Source organism: Lampetra fluviatilis, chromosome 23 (assembly GCF_964198595.1).
Source record: "Lampetra fluviatilis chromosome 23, kcLamFluv1.1, whole genome shotgun sequence".
Lineage (NCBI taxonomy): Eukaryota > Metazoa > Chordata > Hyperoartia > Petromyzontiformes > Petromyzontidae > Lampetra > Lampetra fluviatilis.
In genome coordinates, this window is record NC_136297.1 from 11,523,152 (window position 1) to 11,544,533 (window position 21,382).

General features: G+C 56.3%; 1 protein-coding gene across 2 annotated transcripts in view; it reads right to left on the reverse strand.

Annotated features, from left to right (window-relative positions):
* Positions 1-20,590, reverse strand: part of LOC144940799 (protein tweety homolog 1-like) — a 28,115-nt gene extending 7,525 nt beyond the window's left edge. The window contains exons 1-15 of one of the 2 annotated variants that reach the window (XM_078867219.1): positions 20,408-20,590; positions 15,622-15,793; positions 10,776-10,954; positions 10,386-10,497; positions 9,815-10,050; positions 9,007-9,102; positions 8,576-8,648; positions 6,502-6,577; positions 6,080-6,135; positions 5,517-5,609; positions 5,176-5,268; positions 4,657-4,799; positions 4,010-4,264; positions 3,288-3,366; positions 2,682-2,749 (exon numbers count right to left, since the gene is read on the reverse strand). In XM_078867219.1, the coding sequence (XP_078723345.1) occupies positions 2,682-2,749; positions 3,288-3,366; positions 4,010-4,264; positions 4,657-4,799; positions 5,176-5,268; positions 5,517-5,609; positions 6,080-6,135; positions 6,502-6,577; positions 8,576-8,648; positions 9,007-9,102; positions 9,815-10,050; positions 10,386-10,497; positions 10,776-10,954; positions 15,622-15,738 (1,676 nt within the window). In that variant the 5' untranslated portion in view covers positions 15,739-15,793; positions 20,408-20,590. The remainder of the gene's footprint in view (positions 1-2,681; positions 2,750-3,287; positions 3,367-4,009; positions 4,265-4,656; positions 4,800-5,175; positions 5,269-5,516; positions 5,610-6,079; positions 6,136-6,501; positions 6,578-8,575; positions 8,649-9,006; positions 9,103-9,814; positions 10,051-10,385; positions 10,498-10,775; positions 10,955-15,621; positions 15,794-20,407) is intronic. The other variant, XM_078867220.1, reaches the window with a different exon arrangement.
* Between the last annotated feature and the right edge of the window lie 792 nt (positions 20,591-21,382).

A 21,382-nucleotide genomic window follows, 5' to 3' on the forward strand; every position in this document is an offset into this window, starting at 1 on the left:
CATAGCGATGGTCATTTTTGGAAGCTCCCTGGGAGGGGAGTGGGGGGGGGGAGATTTGGTTGCCTGGCACCACCAGACGGGATTTGGCTGCTGCAGGGGGCGTCAGAATATTTCAGAATCAGAATTCTTTATTTAGACTGAAGGAGGAATCCGATGAGCTATGAAGCTCTTTCTCACAGATGTCCAGTTTGGGCACGGGGTCGGCGAGTTACATGGACAAACAACTACAAATCCCCTGTAGGTGTGCAAAATAGAGAAAAGGTAAGCAGGTCACTGAAAATAAATTAATAAAAATGAATAAATAATGTAAGTGCTAATTGCATGAGTACATACATTCCTGCCGATTTTTCAACACTAGTGGCGGCAGGGCCTCTCACACTCTGGTTCTTTACCGAGTAATTTAAGGTGGAGGGGATTGACGACCTCTCACACAGGTCCATTCACACACACACCAACAGAGACACTAAAACACAGAGATCCCCCGTGTAGCTTTAACAAACTGTTGGGGAAAGTGCTGTTAGCGAGCACCTATGAAGGCCGGAATGGCACACGAGGGGGTGGGTAGCCAGCATCACGCCCGGTTGCCGTTGTCTCCCCGGTGGCGATGTTTAAACACCGCACCAGGTACTCATTAGAGGCCGAGTCGACCCAGGAGAGGCCCAGGACCGGTTCAGACAATCGTCACTGGTGTTGGCCGTGAGCGTGAATCAAACTCGGGTCACTGGGTTCGTAGTGCAGCACGCTAACCACTGCACCACTGCTCCCCACTCATACGCACAGATGCACATTGAGTGCACACACGCACACACGCGGTGCAGTCGGCACGCCTCCTGTGTGCAGCGTCTCCCCACACGCAATGCCGATATGCCCCCCCACGAATCCGCTTGGGCTCACCCGCCTGGCTCGTTCCACTCACACGTGGGGGGAGTCAACGTGACGTTAGGAGAGGAACACAGCGAGGAGGAGGAGGAGGTGGTGGTGGAGAAGGAGGAGGAGGCTGGAGCAGGTGGGATCAGCACAGATGACATTCCACACTATCAGGAGCGATGCGGTTCAGGTTTTCCAGAAAACCCACGCCAATTATTGCAAACAACTTTGTAAAAGCGGATCGCAGCAAACCTGCCGCCAAGATTTTACACCCGACGTGGATCCCGGAAAACCTGGGCAGGACCATTGCGAGGGACACGGGGCAGAGTTTATGGAATAAGCAGAAGAGGCATGGAGGTGCTCACGGCGAGGGGCGACTCGGGACACCGCCCTTTGAACTGCGCCTCGGAGACGCTGATCCTTTAAGATATTCCTCGTCTCCGGTTTCCGTCCGATACCAAAACATCGAGAGCCACCGCGTCCTGACGCGCTCAGTGCTCAGGGTGGTCACCTGGAGTCCGATTGCGTCGCCCGTCGCCGTGGAAGGGCGACAGGTAAAAGGTTACCGAGGCTTCTCCGCGGGACAAGGTTCAAGGGAAGGACCCGTGGGAGAAGGCGAGGAGGAGGGGGGGGGACGGTCAAGGTAAGCGGGGTCGTTACCACCGGCGTGAATATTTACAGACAGGGAGCTGCCCTGTGCACGCTGCTGCTGCACGTCTGAGCGCTTGTACGGTCAGGCCCCTGAGAACTGGGGTGAACAACTTTAATGACAGGGGTCACAAAGAGTTGTTTGGCAGGCAGGGAGTGGTGGTGGTGATGGTGTGGTCACGGTGGTCACCAACGGGCCATGATTCTTAGCCGCGGCCTGCCGGCGATCACCGCGGCCTCATAGTGGAGGGCAGTTCCATGTGGTCGGTGCAAACGGTCGAGGGAGCAGACTGCACGACCTCGTGTCGCCGTCATGTTGGACGGGAATGAGCTGCCCACAACCACCTCCCTCTTAGCAATCCACCTGAAGAAACAACACCCAGGATGCGTAACCAATCAGTCGCCTTTGCAACTGCCGATAGGACCACGTGTGGACGACATTGGGAATCGGCAGCGGCTTGGCAATGACGCTCCGGGGCATAGCTGTAAATTGTGAGTCGATTTTCCACGTTAGTCCTGGAAATACGCCACGCGGCGGTGAGGAGGGAGCAGCGACAGCAGGGGGCAGCACGTGGACAGCAGGCCCTGCCCCCGAGGCTGCTGCCACGGCTGGCTGGGAGTGAGAGGGGACACACGGTTTAGGCCGAGGCTTTTGCCAATGCGCCCCCACGCCCTCATTCCCAGCGCCAGAAAACACACATGGCTCCCTCCCAAGTAAAACTTCCTGTACGTACAACTTATAAAAATATATTTATTCCCCTTTGGAACCAATATTCGAGATATGAAATGGATAAATCGTTCTATGCTTGTACATCGATATTCATGCATTGTCAACTAAACCCTTAATCTTAAGAGCACTTTTCCAAATGTATTCATGAAAAAAAGTTTCTACGTAGCGCCTTACCCAAAATACACGACCATAGCCAAATTAGTCGAGGAGAAACAGATGTTCGCAGGTGGGAACAATAGTCGGCGGGGGGGAGGGGGGAACCAATATCCGTTTACACCGGTACCGCACCTCCGCCTCACTATCACTTCCACCACCGCGGCCGCTGAGACGGGTCAGGGTTCGAGGGTCACGGGTTCAGGTCGAACGGGCGAGGGGGACAAGTGAGAGGAAGGAGGTGGTGCGGGGGGGGGGTGGTGGGGTGGGCCTGTCCCTTTACCTTGCGCCGTCCCGCGTGTTTGGTTGCCACAGGAGGCCATTGGCCCCGTTGCTAGCAGCCAAAAACAGCTAGCACCACGGGCGGGCGGTACGGAGAGACAGAGACAGCGAGAGGTGGGCAGGAGACAGAGAGAGACAGAGAGAGAGACAAGGGGTGCGCAGTATTAGTCACGCAGAGGGGGGGTGGGAGGAGGAGAGCAGGAGAGAGAGAGAATGAGTCGGATATGGATGGACGTGACTATTCAGATGAATATGAAAGCGTTATGGAGAAAACGTCGCATTGGCCGTGAAGTGCTTTAACTGCGGCGTCGAGGGCCGGGCGAGACCCGCGCGGCAAGGCCCGCGCCAGAATTACGCTTCCGCGTCGGCCGCCCTGAGTGGTAGGTCCCCCGATCGGGGGTGCAACCGAGGGGCACCTGCGGCTGGCGCCCTCGGCGAGCGCCGGCTCACACGCGCCTCACCGCTCCCTGGGACGCGACGGGGCGGCCGTGGCACCGTGCGCCGTAAGGCCGCACCTCCCCCCATCCCCCCCAAACAGATCCCGAGCCGTGGCAACGCACGACCCCCCGCGTGACCCCTGCAACTGCTGGCCGCCGCGGTTACTCACGGAGGGCGGCGGGGACTGGCGTCGCGAGAAGGTGGCCTCCTCGTAGATGGGGTTGTTGTTGAAGGGACCCACCTCCTCGCTGAAACGGGCAGAGAGGGCAAAGGGGTTGGGGATGGTCTTGCGGACGCGCGTGTATATATATATGCGGGTTCCAATTTCCGTGCTCAGCACACCGCATCCAGTATACATTGCCTACGCCAGTCTACAAGCGACCCGGACGATATTGAAGATGCCACTCGGGAGGTCTGCGCAGCAGCGGACTGACACAGATCTCTAAATGATTATCATTGTTATCATAATAAACTCAACTGAAATTATTTTTTATTTTATTATACCAGATAATGCCCACTGAGCTGTATAGCTCTTTTTCAGAAGGGACCTGGCCACAAATGACAGCTCAACGAAGTGGCTTATCACGTGGACATTTATAGCAGCCAAATATACTAAACGCACATGTAAACTCCAAAAACACAGGCGTCAGGGTCGAGATCACACCCACGACTTCCTGTACAGCAGGTGAGGTAGTTAACATCTTGCCACCGCGGCACCCCCAAAATTCTTCTTTTGTTCAAAACGCATTGAGGAGAGGGTTGTTAAAAGAAAGAAACCGCTTGTGATCCGACTTGCGTCTGACTTGATGTATAAAAGTCACGGAATGAGCAACCGGCCGCCCCCCCCCCCCCCCCCCCCCCCCCGTGGCACATCGCCCCCGGCTCGCTCACGTGTAACTACCGCCCCCCCCGGCGTTGGCGAGGTTGGCGGCGGCGGCGTTGGAGGAGGCGGAGGTGGAGGGCACGGTGGCGCCGCCGAGTCCGTGCGAGGGTGGGCAGTGCGCCAGAGCGGGCAGGCTGCCCTCGCTGCCGAAGCTGCTGCCGTAGCTGTAGAGGCTGGAGAAGGCCATGCGGCCCGCGTGGCGGTACGCGGCGCCGCTGGCGCGCGGCCCAAACGGGTCCTCGTTGTCCTCGCGGCAACGCTCCCTGCGGTGGAAGCGCGCGGGACGACCGGGGGTCACAACCGGGGGACGTCATTCGCTGCTCTGTTTACACACCGCACCGGGTGCTCGTTTTACGCCGAGTAAACCTAGGGGAGACGCCCAGGAATTGTTTAGATAACCATCACGTACGTTGGCCGTGGGCGGCAATCGAAATCTGGTTGCCGGGTTCGTAACTCGGTGCGCTAACCGCTGCACACACACGAACACCCGCATACACACACCAATAACCGCCATTCGCCACCAAGTGACGGTGACATCGCTCCGGCGTCTGTGCCAGGCCAAGAGCACTTTAAATGCACACGCACGCACGATCCGCATGCATGCGCGCACGGGCGATCCGCACTCCCGCAGTTGGTGCCCGTGTGGGGGCGGCACCTCTTGCGGAAGCGCGCGCAGGCCGTGGGGATGGCGCAGACGATGCAGCTCATGGCGATGGCCCCCGTGAGCGAGAACAGCGACAGCAGGAGCTGCCCCTTGAGGCCGTCCCAGCACATGCCAGTCAGCCCTGCCAGCACATCCTGCACGGCGGTGGGGGGGCGGGGGGCGTGGGGGGGCGGGGGGCATGGGTGAGCGGGGCAGCCACAACCATCACCATCGTACGATCGTCGTACCATTATCAACCTACCACCGTTGACATTCAGACCACCGCCGTCACGTCATCCGGCACTTTGTCGTTTCGTATGCATGTTGAACTTCTTTCACAACGTACGCAGTCAACCGTGCTAATCGGAGGTGCGGCGGAAGGACAAGGTCAGAGACACCTTGGCGTTAACAAAAATGTTTGGTGCAATTTTTTCTCCATTTGACATGAAATAACCTTCAAGTTTGTTTTATTTAACCAGTTGAGATGTCAAACAGATCGACCGGCGCGGCAGGCAGCCGCTCGGGGCGGACCTTGTTGAGGGCCCGGCAGTCGAGCAGCGCCGTGAGCTGGTGCACGGCCGTCTCCGTCACGTTCAGTTCCGCCTGCACCTTGCCCAGCTCCTTCTGCACGCACGCACAGGCATGCACAGACAACGTACACACACACACAGGCACACAGACAAAAAGGCGCGCACAGACAATGTAAAGACACAAATAGGCGTGCACAGGAACGTACAGTCCAACACAGGCATGTGCGGAGACACACACGTATACAGACACGCCCAGGCATATACACACAAACACACAGGCACGTAGGGACACGCGCGCGCACACACACATGCACACACGCGCGAGCACACGTGCGCACGTACCCGCGTCCTTGGCACCTCCACGGCCCCGAAGAGCAGCAGCTCCAGCGCGAGCGACTGGAGATCGGAGACGGCGCGCACGCTGCCCGTCAGGCCCTGCACGCCACGGCCACACCGCTCTCGTCAATCCCCCACCTCACCCCACCCCGCCCGCTGCTGCCGCCTTCGGTCGTCCGTGCTGTCGGCTCCCCGCCCCCTCCCCCAAGTTCCGACTCCACGCTCATCTCCCAAAGATTCAGGCTGCGCGGGGGGCCTTGATACGCGCGCCTGCATTTCGAAGCCCACACCGCGTTGTGTTGTTGTCGCTTTTGGGTTGTTGTATGCGGCGAGCGACCTCTCCCACAAAGCTCGGCGGGCAAGACCCACGGATAGACTCGCCGCCACCATAGACATGTGGAATTGACTGGCTCAGGGCTGTTAACGGGATATGAACACTGCCTCCACGAGAAAAAGAGCTTCACAGCTCATCGGATTTATTCAGGATAAATACAGATTCTTATTCTGAACAGTGGTCCATCCTGCCTGCACAGCCCACCGCCCACCCCCCCACCCCCCGTGAAACTCACCGTCTGGAACGGGCTGACGGAGGACGGGCGGCACTCGAGGTAGTAGCTCAGCGTGTCTGCAACGGACGCGCACGAGCGGCGTTAAAAAGCGTGGTCACGCGGCGAGGTGAACGCGGCGAACGCGGCGGGGGTAGCGACCGAGCGACGTCCGGAACATATCAACTCGCTCGCTCACTCGCACACTCGTCACTCAAACTCACTCTCAAGACTCGCTCACCTCGCACACTGAAGAACAGCAGGGGTGATATATAACATACAAACTAAACTAAGAAAGGCGCCCGACTAGGGGATTGAACCCGGGCCCTTCTTGCTGCGAGGCCACAGGCGTTGCCGCAGCGCTGCCACGCTTGGAGCCCAAGGCCGTGTTGTGCGATCGTGTCACTGCGCGTCGGTGCGGAGCGAGCGGCTCCCGGTCGCCGCACCTCGCTCCACCGTGCCGAGCGCCTGCGTCACGTTGGCGAGGAACTGTCGCGGTGCGAAGCAGAAGTCGCTCGCGCCCTGGGGGTGGTGGGGGGGGGGGGGTGGGGAGGGGGGGGTGACACGGGGGGGCATGCGCGTGAGCACCGGCGGCCACTGCAACAACGACGATCACAAAGATGACAACGACAACGCACGGCAAAACGCTCACGCGCAGGCAAAACGCTCACGAGCAGGCAAAACGCTCACGAGCAGGCAAAACGCTCACGAGCAGGCAAAACGCTCACGAGCAGGCAAAACGCTCACGAGCAGGCAAAACGCTCACGAGCAGGGACTGGGGAGTGAATGGGGAGTGGTGAATGAGTGAGTGAGGACAAGGCAGTGTTGGGTAGAGAGTGGCAAGTGGGGTGCAGTGAGTGGCGAGTGAGTGGCGAGTGAGTGGGGATTAGTGCGTGTTGCTTGGGGAGCCAGAAACCTGTGTGGGGAGCTAGGAACTAAGAGTGGTGAGCGTGGTCGGGGGGTGGGGGAGTTGGGGAGTGGGAAGAAGCGAGTGGTGAGTGGTGGGGGAGAGGGGCAAGGGAAGTTTGCCTTTTGCAGAAAGGCTAAGATCGTGCACCCGCCCGCCTGCCCCCGCCGCCTGGCCTAATCCATCACGACAAAGTCACATTGTGGCAGCGTCCACGCAAGCCGCGAGCTGTGGCTCGCTCGGATTAACCCCTCCTCCTCATCCTTCTCCTGCTGCTGCTCCTCCTCCCTCGTGCACCTCCCTCTCTCCCCCCTGGCCAGCTTCCTCGCACGGCCGCTGTGCGAGGAGGCGTTGAACGGCAGGCGAATTCACCCCCGCCGCCCCCCTGCCTCCGGGCCCAGCAACGAGGATGAGGAAACGGCAGCTGACGGGACTCCCGCCCCCGCCCCCCTTTGGTAATTAACTTAAGCCGGCGTGAAGAAGCCCTTCCGCTCGGCGACCGTGGGCGCCAATGGACATCTGCCGGGCGGCGTCGCGGGCCGTGACCAGCGACTCCTCGCGGCGATTTGTAAAACCTGCCGCCCCGCAGCGGTTGCCGGAGCGTTGCACGCGACCGCGGGGGGCCGGCACCGCCACGAGACGGGGAGTCGGGAGCGACCGGCTAGCTCCGGACGCGAAGGCTTCCCTCCGAGAGCGGAGACACAGGGCGCCGCCGCTCGTCGTGGGCAGAAACGCGGAAATGGAATCGGCGTGAGGACTTGACCCGGTCATCGTGCCCGGACGCTGGGCAGTAGGAGTGCGGTTGGTGTAGCGGTGACAGCGGAGGCAGCACAGTGGGGGGCAGCTCTCCGTGGCACGTCCCTCTCGTGCATCACTAAGCCGAGTCAACGTTGTGTGTGAACCGTTATAGAACCCCCGGCGACACCATCGCTGTGCTCGCTTTATATTTATAATCCCCGCCTTCGCCAGGGAGCTCTCGACGTCGCCGCGGTTTGAACGACACCCCACGGTGATAACAAGGCGGCGGCGGAGTCAGCCTCACGCAGGAATGGCTCGTCCTGGTCGTGCGGCAATTAGCCGCCCCCGCGCAGCGCCCACGCGTAAACCCAGGCAACCAGGAGCCTGGGCTGGGCTCCAGCGGAGCCGCCACAGCAACAATCGGCCCCGCGCAGCGTGACGCATCTCCAAGGCAGAGCGGATCCCAGACTCGTCACATCGCGTGCTTCACCGCGTGCCGACTTACCCCCCCACCCAACCCCTGCCCCCTGTCCAGGAGTGTGGGTTTCGGAGTAAGCTTTTCCTTTTGCTGTGTCACTGGGACCACCTTCCACATCCCTGTTTCTTAGTTCAGGGGATGATGATGGTGGTGGTGGTGGTAACCTTTGACCTCGCCAATTGTGAGTACCCATCCACTGGGCAGGTGATGTGGCCAGGTAAACCGGTTCAATAAGCCGCACGATTTCCTGCCCGGAGCCACGGCAATGATGCCGGCGAGCGAACCCACTGCCGTGGCGGAGCTCCCCGCGGTGACGACGACTGCCGAGCCGTCACAGGGCGGCGGTCGAGCGGGGAGAGGGGTGAAAGTGGCGGCGCGCCACGGGTGCAAAACTTACGACGGATCCGGCGAGCTGCAGGGCGAGCGTGGACCAGTGGGCGAGGAGCATGAGCAGTCCCATGAGCACGGCCCTGCGGCGGCAACAAACGGCAACAAACGGCCGGCATCAGTGCCACCGCCGGAATCGCGAACCCCGCCGCTAGGAGTCGTAACACCGTCTGACCTCGAGGCAAGCCGCTTTGCGCGCCGCCAGCACCCCCCGCCCAACCCCCACCCCCGGCACATCTGCAGCTGCTAAACGCCGGGTGTGTAATAGGATTGCAAGGGACTTAACAAAGTTGCGTTGATAAAATATAGCGAGGCTTAGCACGGCTCACCCGAGCGGCATTAGCAAAGATGTTGTGTTGCCACCGCCGCCGCTGTGGTTTGTTGATCTGAAGAACCGTTCATGAGTCCAAAGCGAGCGGCAACCAACAACGGCATACTCACAGGTTGATGAGGCAGCGCGACTGCTTGGCCAGCCCCAGCAGAACCAAGAGGCAGGTGAAGAGGTCGACCGACAGCAGCAGCACGTAGGCCAGCCACCTGCAGCGAGAGCGACGGCCGAGTCAGGACTCGCGCGGCTTCTCAAGTTTCAAGTTAATTGCGCCAAACCTTTAGAGTGACCTGGGGCATGAGTCTGCCAGGAGGGGGGCGACGGTGTTTGCTCTGGGTGTGTAATCCCAAACTGAGTCATTTGCCGGGGGAAATTATAAAATTTGGAACCCGTCGCCGCGACGCGATCGCCTACCCTTGCGATAAACGTCGGGGGATCTTTAACGTCCATTGCGAGTGACACAGATGGGGCGTGGTAGTAGTATTATTATTACGGTTATTTTACGCGTGCAGCAATAACCAGGGCGGCCTCCGGATTGGAACCGCGAGCCTCGGCTACGAGCGGCCAACGTGCTGCCGCTGTGCACCACGACGCCGGCGACCACCTCGTCTTAGAGGTCTCGATTAGAAGTCGCCATCATCTTGTGGCCGCGTGCGCCGAGGCGATCTGACGCGAGCTCTAACGTTCCTTTGCGAGGCGAAGAAAGAACAAAACGACAAAAAATTTAAAGCGCAGGTCAGGCGCTACATCCACTTCCTGCATCGCTCCTGATGCAGGAAGGTCAACATGGTGCAAAAACTGTAGAACGTATTTTTTTATTTATTCTCTCTCTCTCGCGAATGTCGAAGAGCCCTCAGGAGACGCACGGCCCAGGGTAGAGCCGCGTGTTCTGGGTTTACCCGGGCCGCAGCGGCCACTGACCGGTAGAACTCGACAATGGTCAGCTGCTCCTGCAGCCAGCTCAAGGTGCTGCCCCCCTGGCCCGAGGGGTCCCTCCACAGGGGCAGCAGGGCGTCCAGCCGGCTCGTCAGGGTGCCCAGGTGGACGCGCGCCTGTCTGACGAGGCGCAGGAACTCTGCACGCTTGGCGTACGCCTTCTCCAGGGACAGCAGGTCAGGGGTGACCTCGTCCTGCAGGGAGGTGAGGGTGTTGCCCACCTAGGAAACGGGGGGGGGGTCAAGGTGCAAAGGGGGATTAGGGTCAAGGTGCACGAGTTGCTGGGGCTAGCGGGGGATCCCGTGAACCCTTACAGTTGGGGACACAGGAGAGGTTCCGGAAGAGGATGAGTGGAGCTGTGTCCTTCCAGTTTGGGTGGCCGATGGTGGTGATGATGATGATGGGACAATGGCGCTGATGGTGGTGATGGCGGGCCGATGATAACGCTGGTGGTGATGGGAGGACGATGACATCACCAGAGACATGTGCTCATGGCGAGTTAGGCGGTGGTGCCTATAGTGGTGCCGGCGGAGTGGTGTTGGTGCTGGCGGTGCACCAGCGTGGTGGCGGTGTCGATGGTTTCGCGGGTGCTCTGCAGGCCCTCGAGGCAACGCTCCACGCCGTCGTCCGTCTCGCTGTTGCCGTAGAAACCAACGCCGATCGCCGCGCTGCAACAAGCCACGGCGAGGAGTCACGCCAACAGCGGGGACCACTCCGCCCCCACCTCATTATCCTCCCCCTCGTCGCTGTCCCCCACCTCATTATCCTCCCCCTCGTCACTGTCCCCCACCTCATTATCCTCCCCCTCGTCTCTGTCCCCCACCTCATTATCCTCCCCCTTGTCGCTCCGTCCCCACCTTGTCCCCCCCCCCCCCCACTTGTCGCTCTGCCCCCACCTCGTTAGCTTCAACCTCGTCGCTCCCCCTCCCCCCACTCCCCACCGCACCTGCACATGAGCGCCGCGCACACGACGACCCACACGGCGCAGCGCGAGCGCCCGCGCTTGAGCTCCGCGCCATCGCGGTGCAGCGACCGTCGGCAGCAGCGGCACAGGAAGTAGATGGCCACCACCAGGAGGTTAAAGGTCAGGCAGGCGCCCACGATTCCGGCCAGAAATGCCAAGGACTGTGGGAGGAAGGGGTGGGGGCAGGAGGGGGCACAGGCAGGCAGGGTGGAGGCAGCGGTGAGTTCACGGCGCACGCTCGGAGCAATGAAGCGACAGCGATTGGCGGGAACAACGTGAATTGGCGAAGGTCGCTTGATCATTTCAGCCCAGAATCAGAATCTTTATTTACCCTAGAGAAATTCGATGAGCTTTTAAGCTCTTTTTCACAGAAGCCCAGTAGGGGCGAGTCATAAAGTTACAACAACAAACAATACAACAACAACGATAGGAGTGCAAATTATAGGGAAAGTAAGAAAATCACAAAAAATAAACTTACATTTAACCATTTTTATTTTATCAGGTAAAGCCCACTAAGCTATCAGTTATTTTTCAGAAGCGGCCTGGCCACTAATTACAGCTCAACAAAACGGCTTTTCACGTGGAAACGCACAGCAGCCAAACACTCTTCACGCACGTCGATTCTAAATGTGGCATGAAAAACCAAAGGCCCCGGATATAAAAACAAATCCACGCGACCACGGGGAGAGACAGCGAGACACGCAAACTCCAAATATGCAGCAGCGTGTGTCAGGGTCGCGATCTCAACCCACGACCTCCTGCATACCAGGCGAGGTAGTTAACATCTCCTAGCCACCGCAGCTCCCGCTCCCACTCAGGAGCCCTCGAGTCAGCAAAAAGCACGAGCTCATCTCCCACCCCGCAGCCCTCCCCCCACCGGTGCAATTTGGCGAGGACACGGGCCGCCGATTTCACGGTCGATTAACCAGCCCCACGCACCCGCTCGCCACCCTCGTTAATACCCACGATTCCAGTGACTACAATATTGATTCGCTGCAAAGTAATTATTTAACGAGAGCACGTCAACGCGAAGACGCGGGGAGGACGTAGCAACGTTCAACGAAAATTACGACTCTGGCAACAAATTAAACAAGTCAAACTGGGGGGGGGGAGGGGGGGTTGGTGGTGGGGGCGTGGAAAAAAAAAATCACATGCCGGACGAAAAAAAATATCGCACGCGTAGAGCCACCGCCGCGAGAGCCGAGGGTGATGGGGCTGTTCGTTAGTTTTGGACATGGCTCCCACAGGTGCAACCGAGCGCCAGCGTTTTTCCCTAAAACGAAAGTCTCTCTAAAGGAAAGGCTTCCTTTCCTCCTCCCCGTGCGGCGGCGGGCGGATCGATACTTGAAATCAATCGACCCCCATTAGACGAGCGGGAAAAGCCACGGCTGCAGGACCAGTGGTCAGAGCAGACAGCAGCAGTGGCGGTGGTACTAGGGGATTAGCATTTTTTTTTAAGTTTAAAGAAAAAAAACTGTACAACGGGACGCGTTGTAGCCAATCTCATTATTCCACGATGAGGCCGCAATGCTTTTCGGCAAAAGTTTCTGGAGCAATTACGTAATTGCAATGGGCAAGCAGGAATGATGGTTGCGCGCGCGGGTTTGCGTAGAAACACGCACGCGGCCCGCACGCACAATGACTTGCCGGCAGCGAGAGGCAGTGAACGAGGTAATTTGGCGAAAGGAAAACTGGCGCAATCGCTGCCGCCGCCACCGCCACTAAACAGCTTGAGGGCACAACTGTGACGAACGTTCCGTGGGAGTGTGCGCGGCAGAGCAGCGCGGAGACCTCCCCCCGCTGCCAAGCGCCCGGCCGTCCCCAGATTGCACGCAATATATTGGTATGAATATGAAGTGACACTTGTTATGCTCGTGTACGTTAACCCCTCCACGATGGTAATTCGTACAGAAATAATTGACAAATGCCGTTGCGTCGGACGTGCTCGGACCAACCGACTTTTTTCGTCAGCGCTTGGACGGCGACGGGTGGATGAGTCAAACGAAGCCACGTTTGTTCAGAGACAATAAATACCTTCACAGTGACCCCTCCCCCCACCTCATCATGCATGAGAAAGATCGCTTCAATTGTGGAACTGTGCACCAGGACTTCAGCCTCCCCGGAGGCGATGGTGGAAGAGGGCCGACGGTGGTTCACCCCCCAGAAACGACCTCGACTCTGTAGCGAGCGTGGTATGGGGGGTGGCGGCAGCTCCTCCATCTTCTCCTTCTCCTCCTCCCCCCAGGCGCACTTAAACCGCGTAAACTCTTCAGCTCGCAGGTCGGATAATCACGCATCGACCGACCATGGCGCAGGGGCCTGTAATCTTTGCGGAGAATTTACGATTGGTGGCGGCGGCGGTGACGCTCTCAAGACGGCTGCACTCACTCCAACGGAGAGTGTTTTTCGCCCGCCGAACAGGAACGCCAGTAACTCCCACACGGGTGGCTGCGTTTTTTTTCTAATCAATGCGTGGACGGATGCCTTCTCCGCAGAGAGAAGGAAAGAGAGAGAGGGGGGGGGAAATAATCTCTTTGCAGAAGCTCCGTGGAAACGGCGGACACAAAACTGTGACTGCCGTGAGCTCGTTCGGGCCAAATTAAGCGCGATGGAGCGCTTTCTTAATGGACACCGCATTGACGATTCTCTTGTGCGAATGCCGGCGGGCTCCTGGCTCAGAGCCCGACGATGCGATTCAGTTGGGCTCAAAGAAAAAAAATACCCACAAAACACGCCGCGCCTCCATTTCGGCCGAGCGATCCGGGAGGAAGTAGAAATTGGCGGCTGCGGTTTGGTCAAACCGCCGCCGATTGCCCACCATCATTGCCGCATTCCTCCGCCGCGCTCCGTGTGATAGACCACAAGCTTCCGTCTGTACAAGGACGCGCACGACTCTTGGCACAAATTAGGACAGCAGCCCGTCATGTCGCTGGGACCCAACCGGCTCGACTTGACACCGATTGTGTCTCCTACCGATTACAAATTTACATTCTTAACTCGCGGACATAAAATACCGTCATCGGAATGCTGACTGACGGGCGATTTTATTCTTGAGCAGGATATTTTTTTGAAACGACAAAGCGGCTTAAAGGAGAAAAGGAGACAAGACTGCTGCACACCTTCCCTCGGGATAGTCAACGCACAGTCCATGCAACGACTGGAGATTGAGCGCAGCCATTGTTACAATATTTTATCTGCGACATGAAAGCAACTTTTCAAATAGCTTCTTTTTTTTAAAGATACAACTGTCGTTTTTGCTTCTGAGAGGCAGGGTGGCATGGAAGTAACACTTGTGTCCTAACAGCAAGAAGGGGCCTGGGTTCAACTCCCAACCCCGGGAACCTTTCTGTGTGGAGTTTGCACATTCTCCCTCTGTTCTGCAAGTGTGAGTGTTAGCGTGCGAGCGAGTGACGGTACGGGGAGCGGTGGCGCAGTGGTTAGCGCATTGCGCTACGAACCCAGCGACCCAAGATTGATTCCTGCTCACGGCCACCAACACCAGTGACGATTATCTGAACCGGTCCTGGGCCTCCCTTAAGTCGACTCAGACTCAAATTAGTACCTAGCGCAATGAGTAGACATTGCCACTTGGGTGACAAAGGTGGCCGGGTATTGTGCCGGCCACCCACCCACCCTCTCGCATGCCCTGCTGGCCTTCATAGGTGCTTGCTAACAGCACTTGTACCCAAAGTCTGTTAAGGCTATAAGGCGGATCTTGGACTTGGGAGTGATAGTGTATCAGGTTTGTATGTTTTCCCGCTATTTTGCATGGGTTTCCTCTGGGTTCTCCGGCTTCCTTCCACAGCAAAACAAAATAAACACCCCCAGAACCTACAACGCAACTGGCGTTGCAGGGCTGAAATTTTTACCTCCAAATTACTCAATTGGGTTGACACAGCAGCAGCAGCAACACTGCACCCCCCCCACCACCTACTGCGAAAAACTTGGCAGGACACCCTCTGAAAAATTATTGAGACTCGGTGAGGCTTTGCTGGATGAAGAAGCTTAATGTCTGTGTTTTTGAAGAAACAATAACAAGTGATTATTGTTGTTGTTATCCAACACAACTCCCACCTGTGGGCTGGCATGATCAGGTAGGCACAGAGGGCTGGTGCTGCGGGTTGGCAGCTAACGCTCACCAATACGCGAGCTTGCGACAGAAAACAAGCAGGTGGCTAAGCTGGGACGAAGACTGTTTTCATTGACTGGACGGGAGGTGACAACAATAATACCTGGAATATCAACATCGGGATGTGCGACCGATCCCTTCTCGTTTTGGGGCAAACAGGAGAACGCGGAGAATACCCATCAGGTTACACGAGCGGATGACACCCCAAAGCTCCACGCGTGCGCGCACACGCACACGGGTCCGCGAACCCACACAGCCCGGCGCGCGTTTGGGAGCTTCACGGATGTCTGCGCGATCCACCAACCCTCGTCTCCAATGCCCTGGACGACAGGCGGGCCCGTCACGTCCGCCTGTCACGCCGTGTTAAAACACTGGTGATCCTGGCCAAGTGGCTCAGCGGTAGAGCATAGCGGCTGGCAATCGGAAGGTAGAGAGTTCACATTTTGGTTGGGGGGGGGAGTTAACAGTGGCTGTTCTATGAACAGCATCACCCCCGCCATACCAATGTGGAATTTGCCTCCACTGGCTATGTATGGGCTGCAAACAGGTGATGAGCACAGCCGCAATGGTCATCCGAGCAAGAAATCACTCTTGTTAGATTTCTTTGGCTCGCAATAGGTACGTCGGCACCTGCAAGCGAGGACGAGCATCTGCAGTTAGGGTGGCTCGTTGAATGCTCGTGGTAGGGCAGGTGGCTACCTGCTGGTAGGCGGGGTCGTCGGGGGCGAAGGTGGAGTCCACGGGCCGGAGACTGAAGTCGAGGTGGGGAAACCCGTGGAGCCACGTCACCCACCAGGGCACCGGCCGAGCGGCCATCTCCCCCGCCACGCCTCAGCGTGCCACCCTGGGGCCACCCTGGGACATGTGAGAACTGTGGCAACCACAACACATGGGGGGGGGGGGGAAGTGGCAACCACAACACACGGGGAAACAAGTTGTAACAACAAAAACAACACACGTGGGAACATGAGATACAAGGTCACAAGGTTGACCCTCACCTCGTCAGCCTCTGGCGCGGCTAGCGGTTTGTTGGCAGCAGGTGCCGCCTCTGTGTGTTCATCGTCCAATTGTTCGAGGAGACAAACATCCAATTACCAAACGGGGCAGTGCCGGCTGCCGATGGCGATGGGCACAGTGGCGTTAATTAATAATGAACGGGATTCCTTGGCGATGGGAATGATTGACGCGTTTGGTCAGACAGGGCGCGCGGGGCATCCGCGCGTGACACAACCACTTAGCGCAGCCTGCAGGTGAACAGGTCACGCTTGGGCAGTTCCACAGAGGAGGAGGCGACCTCACAGTTGACCTTTCAAATGATCCTGGACAATTACAAAGACACTTGCAGAGCAAACTGGAAGCAACAAGAAACGTGTGGTTTTTTTCCAGAAGGATGCTAAAAATTCAACGGACAGAGACTACACGAGTAACATAATTCTGTTTGCGGGCCGCAGCAATGTACACAACAATAACTTTTAAAAGCATAATTAGACAAAGGAAAAGTTATAAATGTCTTGGGCATGCAATGCAAAAACAAGAGAATGGATATAAATGTGGGTTTGTGACTGGGAACATTGTAGAGGTACAGCAAGAAGCCGGGGAAGGCGGTGAGTGACGTTGGGTGAGCAAAGTGAACAACTCGATGCAACTGAGTATCCGATGGAGAGTTCTTGAGAAAATATCATGGAGAGAGCTACGTGGAAGAAAGGCTAGGATTTCCAATGGCTTTGAGAAAGGACATGGCTCACGTGGATATAGAGTTAGCATTTCAGTGCTTTGAAGAAGGTCCATTGCCCAAAACGTCGAATATATTATATATTTTTTTCCTTTTAAGGTCTCATCAGTGTTGTTGACACATGTGTTGAGTTTTTTTTTATTATAATCGAGTATTACATATTGGGCCTCATTTTAAAGGTAAATTTCTATAGTTTAATCAACAACGGCTCACTTTATGGAATATTTGAAAGGTCCGACATTCACACAAAAGTGCACGCGCTGTCACCATCCCCGCATGGACGAAGGAGTCAGTTCGCCCCAGTACCTCCGACACGGCTGGTATTTAATTTTACGAGCATTTTTCCTCTCTTATCGAGAAAGGTCAGAAAGTCCACCACGTGATTTCCTGCTGAGGCATCGGTACACTCACCTCCTGTTTACAGTCCTGGGGCCAAGGGTGGAAATTACACATCCCAATGGCAGTGCCGAGTAAAACCATGTCAACCATTGTTGACTTCCTGTCATACTCATTTTATCGACCCGGAAGCGATGATGGGCTGAGTTAACCTCCACGAACCAAGGATTCGAACTCGCGACCTTCCGATTGCGAGCGCCGAGGCCCCCCTCTATCCGAGAATTGCAGTCGCCCGTCGGTTAAACGCCACTTCACGATTATACAAATGATGAGAATGATGATGACGACGATGATTCGCCCACATCTTTAAAGCATCTGCAGTGTACGCCACACTGCAGACAACTACCGGGTGCCACATTGTCAGTGTCCTCAGGGATGAACGATTCACACTGGGCTCTCACACTGACAATGCCCACATCACATTCCGCCATCGGATGACCTCAGGACACCAAAGAGGCTCAAGTGTTCGCACGCAGTGAGGCAGGCAGCAGCGGCAGCAGCATAGAAACAACATGCAGAGCAACACAACACCCGGCAGCACGCAATGCACAACAACAACAACACACGACCCAGAAGCAATCGGCTGATCAAGGCTGACACAATTGCAAGTTATAAAAGTTAAACACCACAACAGACACAACGTAACACAAAGATGACTGACACCACAGATAATGCAACGATGCAGGAATAACAACATAACACACAAGACCGCAGGCAACATCACCACATGCACAAAAACCCACAGACACAACACAGACATAAAATAAACACCGCGGAAAACACGACGTTCAATAACGCCGGCGGAACACACCGACACAAAACCACAAAAACCTCAGACACATTACAGACATACATCTCGACACCACAGACAACACAACACAATGGTACTTGAAACACGAGATCACAGTTACGGCAATGACAAAACGCTAGAGCTGGGACTTAGTCGATTCAAGCTGGAGACCACCCTGACAGCCTCCATCCCGAAGGTGGGGAAGCATCTACAAGCCACGCCCAATGTGAAGCAGCTGATTATGCAAATGACGCCATCGGTCCCCGCCCTTCACCTCCCGTCCAGCGGCACACAATGGGTATGTGGGATTAGTTCATTAAATGATCCGCTAATTGGCGAGCTACTTAAATAATTGGACAGCCCGGCTCGAAATGACACCACGGACACAAGACCATACAGTATATACAATGTCACAAACGTGACGGAACATCCCAGGCGCAACACATGCACAACAAAACACACAAAGACAACACAACAGACATCAAACACGTCATAGACACAACAACACCGCAGACACAACAGAGGAACAACACCAGCGAACCGCACAAGCACAAGATACACAGCACAGACACAATCCTAGTCACGCCACTACATAACAGCAAGACACAAACAATGACACGCACACACCACACGAGGCAACACGGAACAGACAACGACAGACACAATGTCAGGAACGCCAACACAAATCAAAGAGTACCACATAACACTACACACACAACACGAGACAACACGACAAGCACACAATACCCGGATACATAAAGGTGGACCCAGACATTGCCAGAGGCACGGCACAAAAGCGCACACAATGCCACCTACACCACAGGGCAAATACACAGACGCTACACGACAGACCACGAAGACAACGCCATCACGACGGACACCAGATGGCTGAGAGACATAACAACTTGGACACAGATCCACCACCATCATCATCATCGACACCGCTCAACACCACAACCACAAGGTGATGATGATTCTGTTCGTGTCAACGAGTTCCATAATGAAAGACGCCCTTCATAAAGAACACACAACAGTGGACACAACCTCAGGCGAGGTTATGGTTACGGGGGGGGGGGGGGGGGTTCACCGGTAACCATAACACAACACTGATGCCTTTATCCGTAATGATGATCATGATGAATACATGATCATCATTATGGTAATGAATACATAATTATGCTGATGTATTCAAAAGTATGGTGGCGAGCGAGGCGTTCCTCTTTAGGTGATCGACGTGATTGTTAGGTAATGAAGGTTATTCATAACGATGGTTGTGCATTCATAATTATGTCACTGCGTGTACACAACAACACACACAAGACAACAACACAAGACAGACACAACAGCGTGTGAACATCTCCACCCTCCATGTGTGTGTGTCTGTGCGGGGAGCGGTGGCGCAGCGGTTAGCGCACTGCGCCGCGAAGTTCCATTGCTGCCCGCGGCCTCCCCCTAGGTCGACTCGGCCTCAAATGACTACCTCGCTGCGGGTGTGTAAACATCCGCCGCCGCGAGGGGAGACAAAGGCGGCCGGGCGCGGGTGGTGGCCACCACCCCCCTCCCCCTTAGCGTGCCGTGCCGGCCTTCATATGTGCTCTTTGTGTGTCTTTGTTATTAAATGTGTTGTTGTTGTTGCTGCTGCCTTGCAATCAACACAATCCCGACGTACACACACACTGCTGCTGATGGTGCAGTCGCGGGGTGGGGGTGGATACTGAAACATGACCACGGTGCCGTCAAAGACGACGATTGTGCATCGCCCGATTGACGATGCGATGGACAACAGCGATGATGATGTTGGTGCTGAGGATGATACATGGGCAGTGCACGTGGAATACACACAATGTCGTCTTGTGTGCTTGGCGATACGTGGTGGTGGTGATGCATCCCTCAGATGATGATCATCATCTCGTGTTATTCAGCGTACAGCTATACAAATGTTCGTCTTTACGTAATCGCAAAGCATCTGTCAGATTCCGCATCTACAGCGACCATTATTGTAATTGTGCGCACACTCGCACTGTACACGACAACACAATAACAATGATGGCATTGGCAATGTTGGCGTGCACACGATGAGAAAAGTGTCCGCTGTGTACACCCAATGATGTGTGCGTGACGACGCGTTTACGCTCCCCGACGATGATGATGATGCCGATGATGAAGATGATGATGTTGCTGCAGCAGCGGATGGTGTTGATGGGAGTTCGTGATTTTAATGACAGAGGCGCCGGCCATCACCACCACCATCATCATCACCACCACCACCATCATCCTCACCACCACCATCATCATCATCACCACCATCATCACCACAACCATCACCACCACCATCATCATCACCACCACCATCATCATCACCACCACCACCATCATCCTCACCACCACCATCATCATCACCATCACCACCACCATCATCACCACCACCATCATCACCACCATCATCATCACCATCACCACCACCATCATCACCACCATCATCCTCACCACCACCATCATCATCATCACCACCATCATCCTCACCACCATCACCACCACCACCACCATCATCAACCAGCGTCACTCACCGCATCGCGGGGCCGTGCAGAGGGGACCCACCGATGGGGTCTCGACACGGGGACTCCAGCGAGGGGGTCACCCAAGGATCGGGGGGGGGGTCCTGGCTCCGTGCTGCCACCCCGAGAGCCCCGTGGATCAACCTGGGCGGCTCAACCCACAATGCACAGCGCGGCCCTGGCGGTGACGCCGACCACGAGGGGGCACTTTCTCAAAGTGCAGCCCAAAGCCACGCCCCCCCACAGCCCCCCCCCCCTACAGCCCCCACCCCCCCACCGCCTCCACCCCCCCCACCCCTCCACCCCCCCCACCCAGCCGGATCGGTCGAGGCGTCTATGGGGCCGTCCATAAATGAGGTCACGCGATTTTTGACCCCCCCCGCCTCGTCACAAAAAGTCAGACCCCCCCCTCCCCTCAAATATGACGTCACAAAGCTCTGACCCCCTCCCAAAACCATATTTCCATTTTGAAAATAAAACATGCTTCAAATCGCTTTAAACTATTGTCATTGTAGTGCGTATTTAATATGGCGCTGAACTCTGATGTTGTAGGAGTGTTGTTATAACAATTAGTGTTGTTATAACAATTAGTGTTGTTATAACAATTCTATATTTATTTAAAGTTGCACATTTTGATGTGACGTCACATTTCTCACACCCCCCTCGTCACAAATGTCTGACCCCCCCCCCAGGTGCATGACGTCATTTATGGACGGCCCCTATTCGCAACGTGCACCCCAAACACGTCTCTGGGTGCGGCGGGATTGGTCGAGGTGTCATTCACAAAGTGCACCCCAAACACGCCTCTCTGTGCGGGAGTGGACGAGATAAATATTCACAAATGCACCCTCAAAACCATCCACAATGATCCGATATTATTGCACGGATATACTTAAGCTGGGCCGGTTGGTGGTGGCGACGCACGTGGCCTCTTAATCCAGCACTGAGGAGGCAGCGATGGTTGGTGAATCAGAGGCACAAACAAAA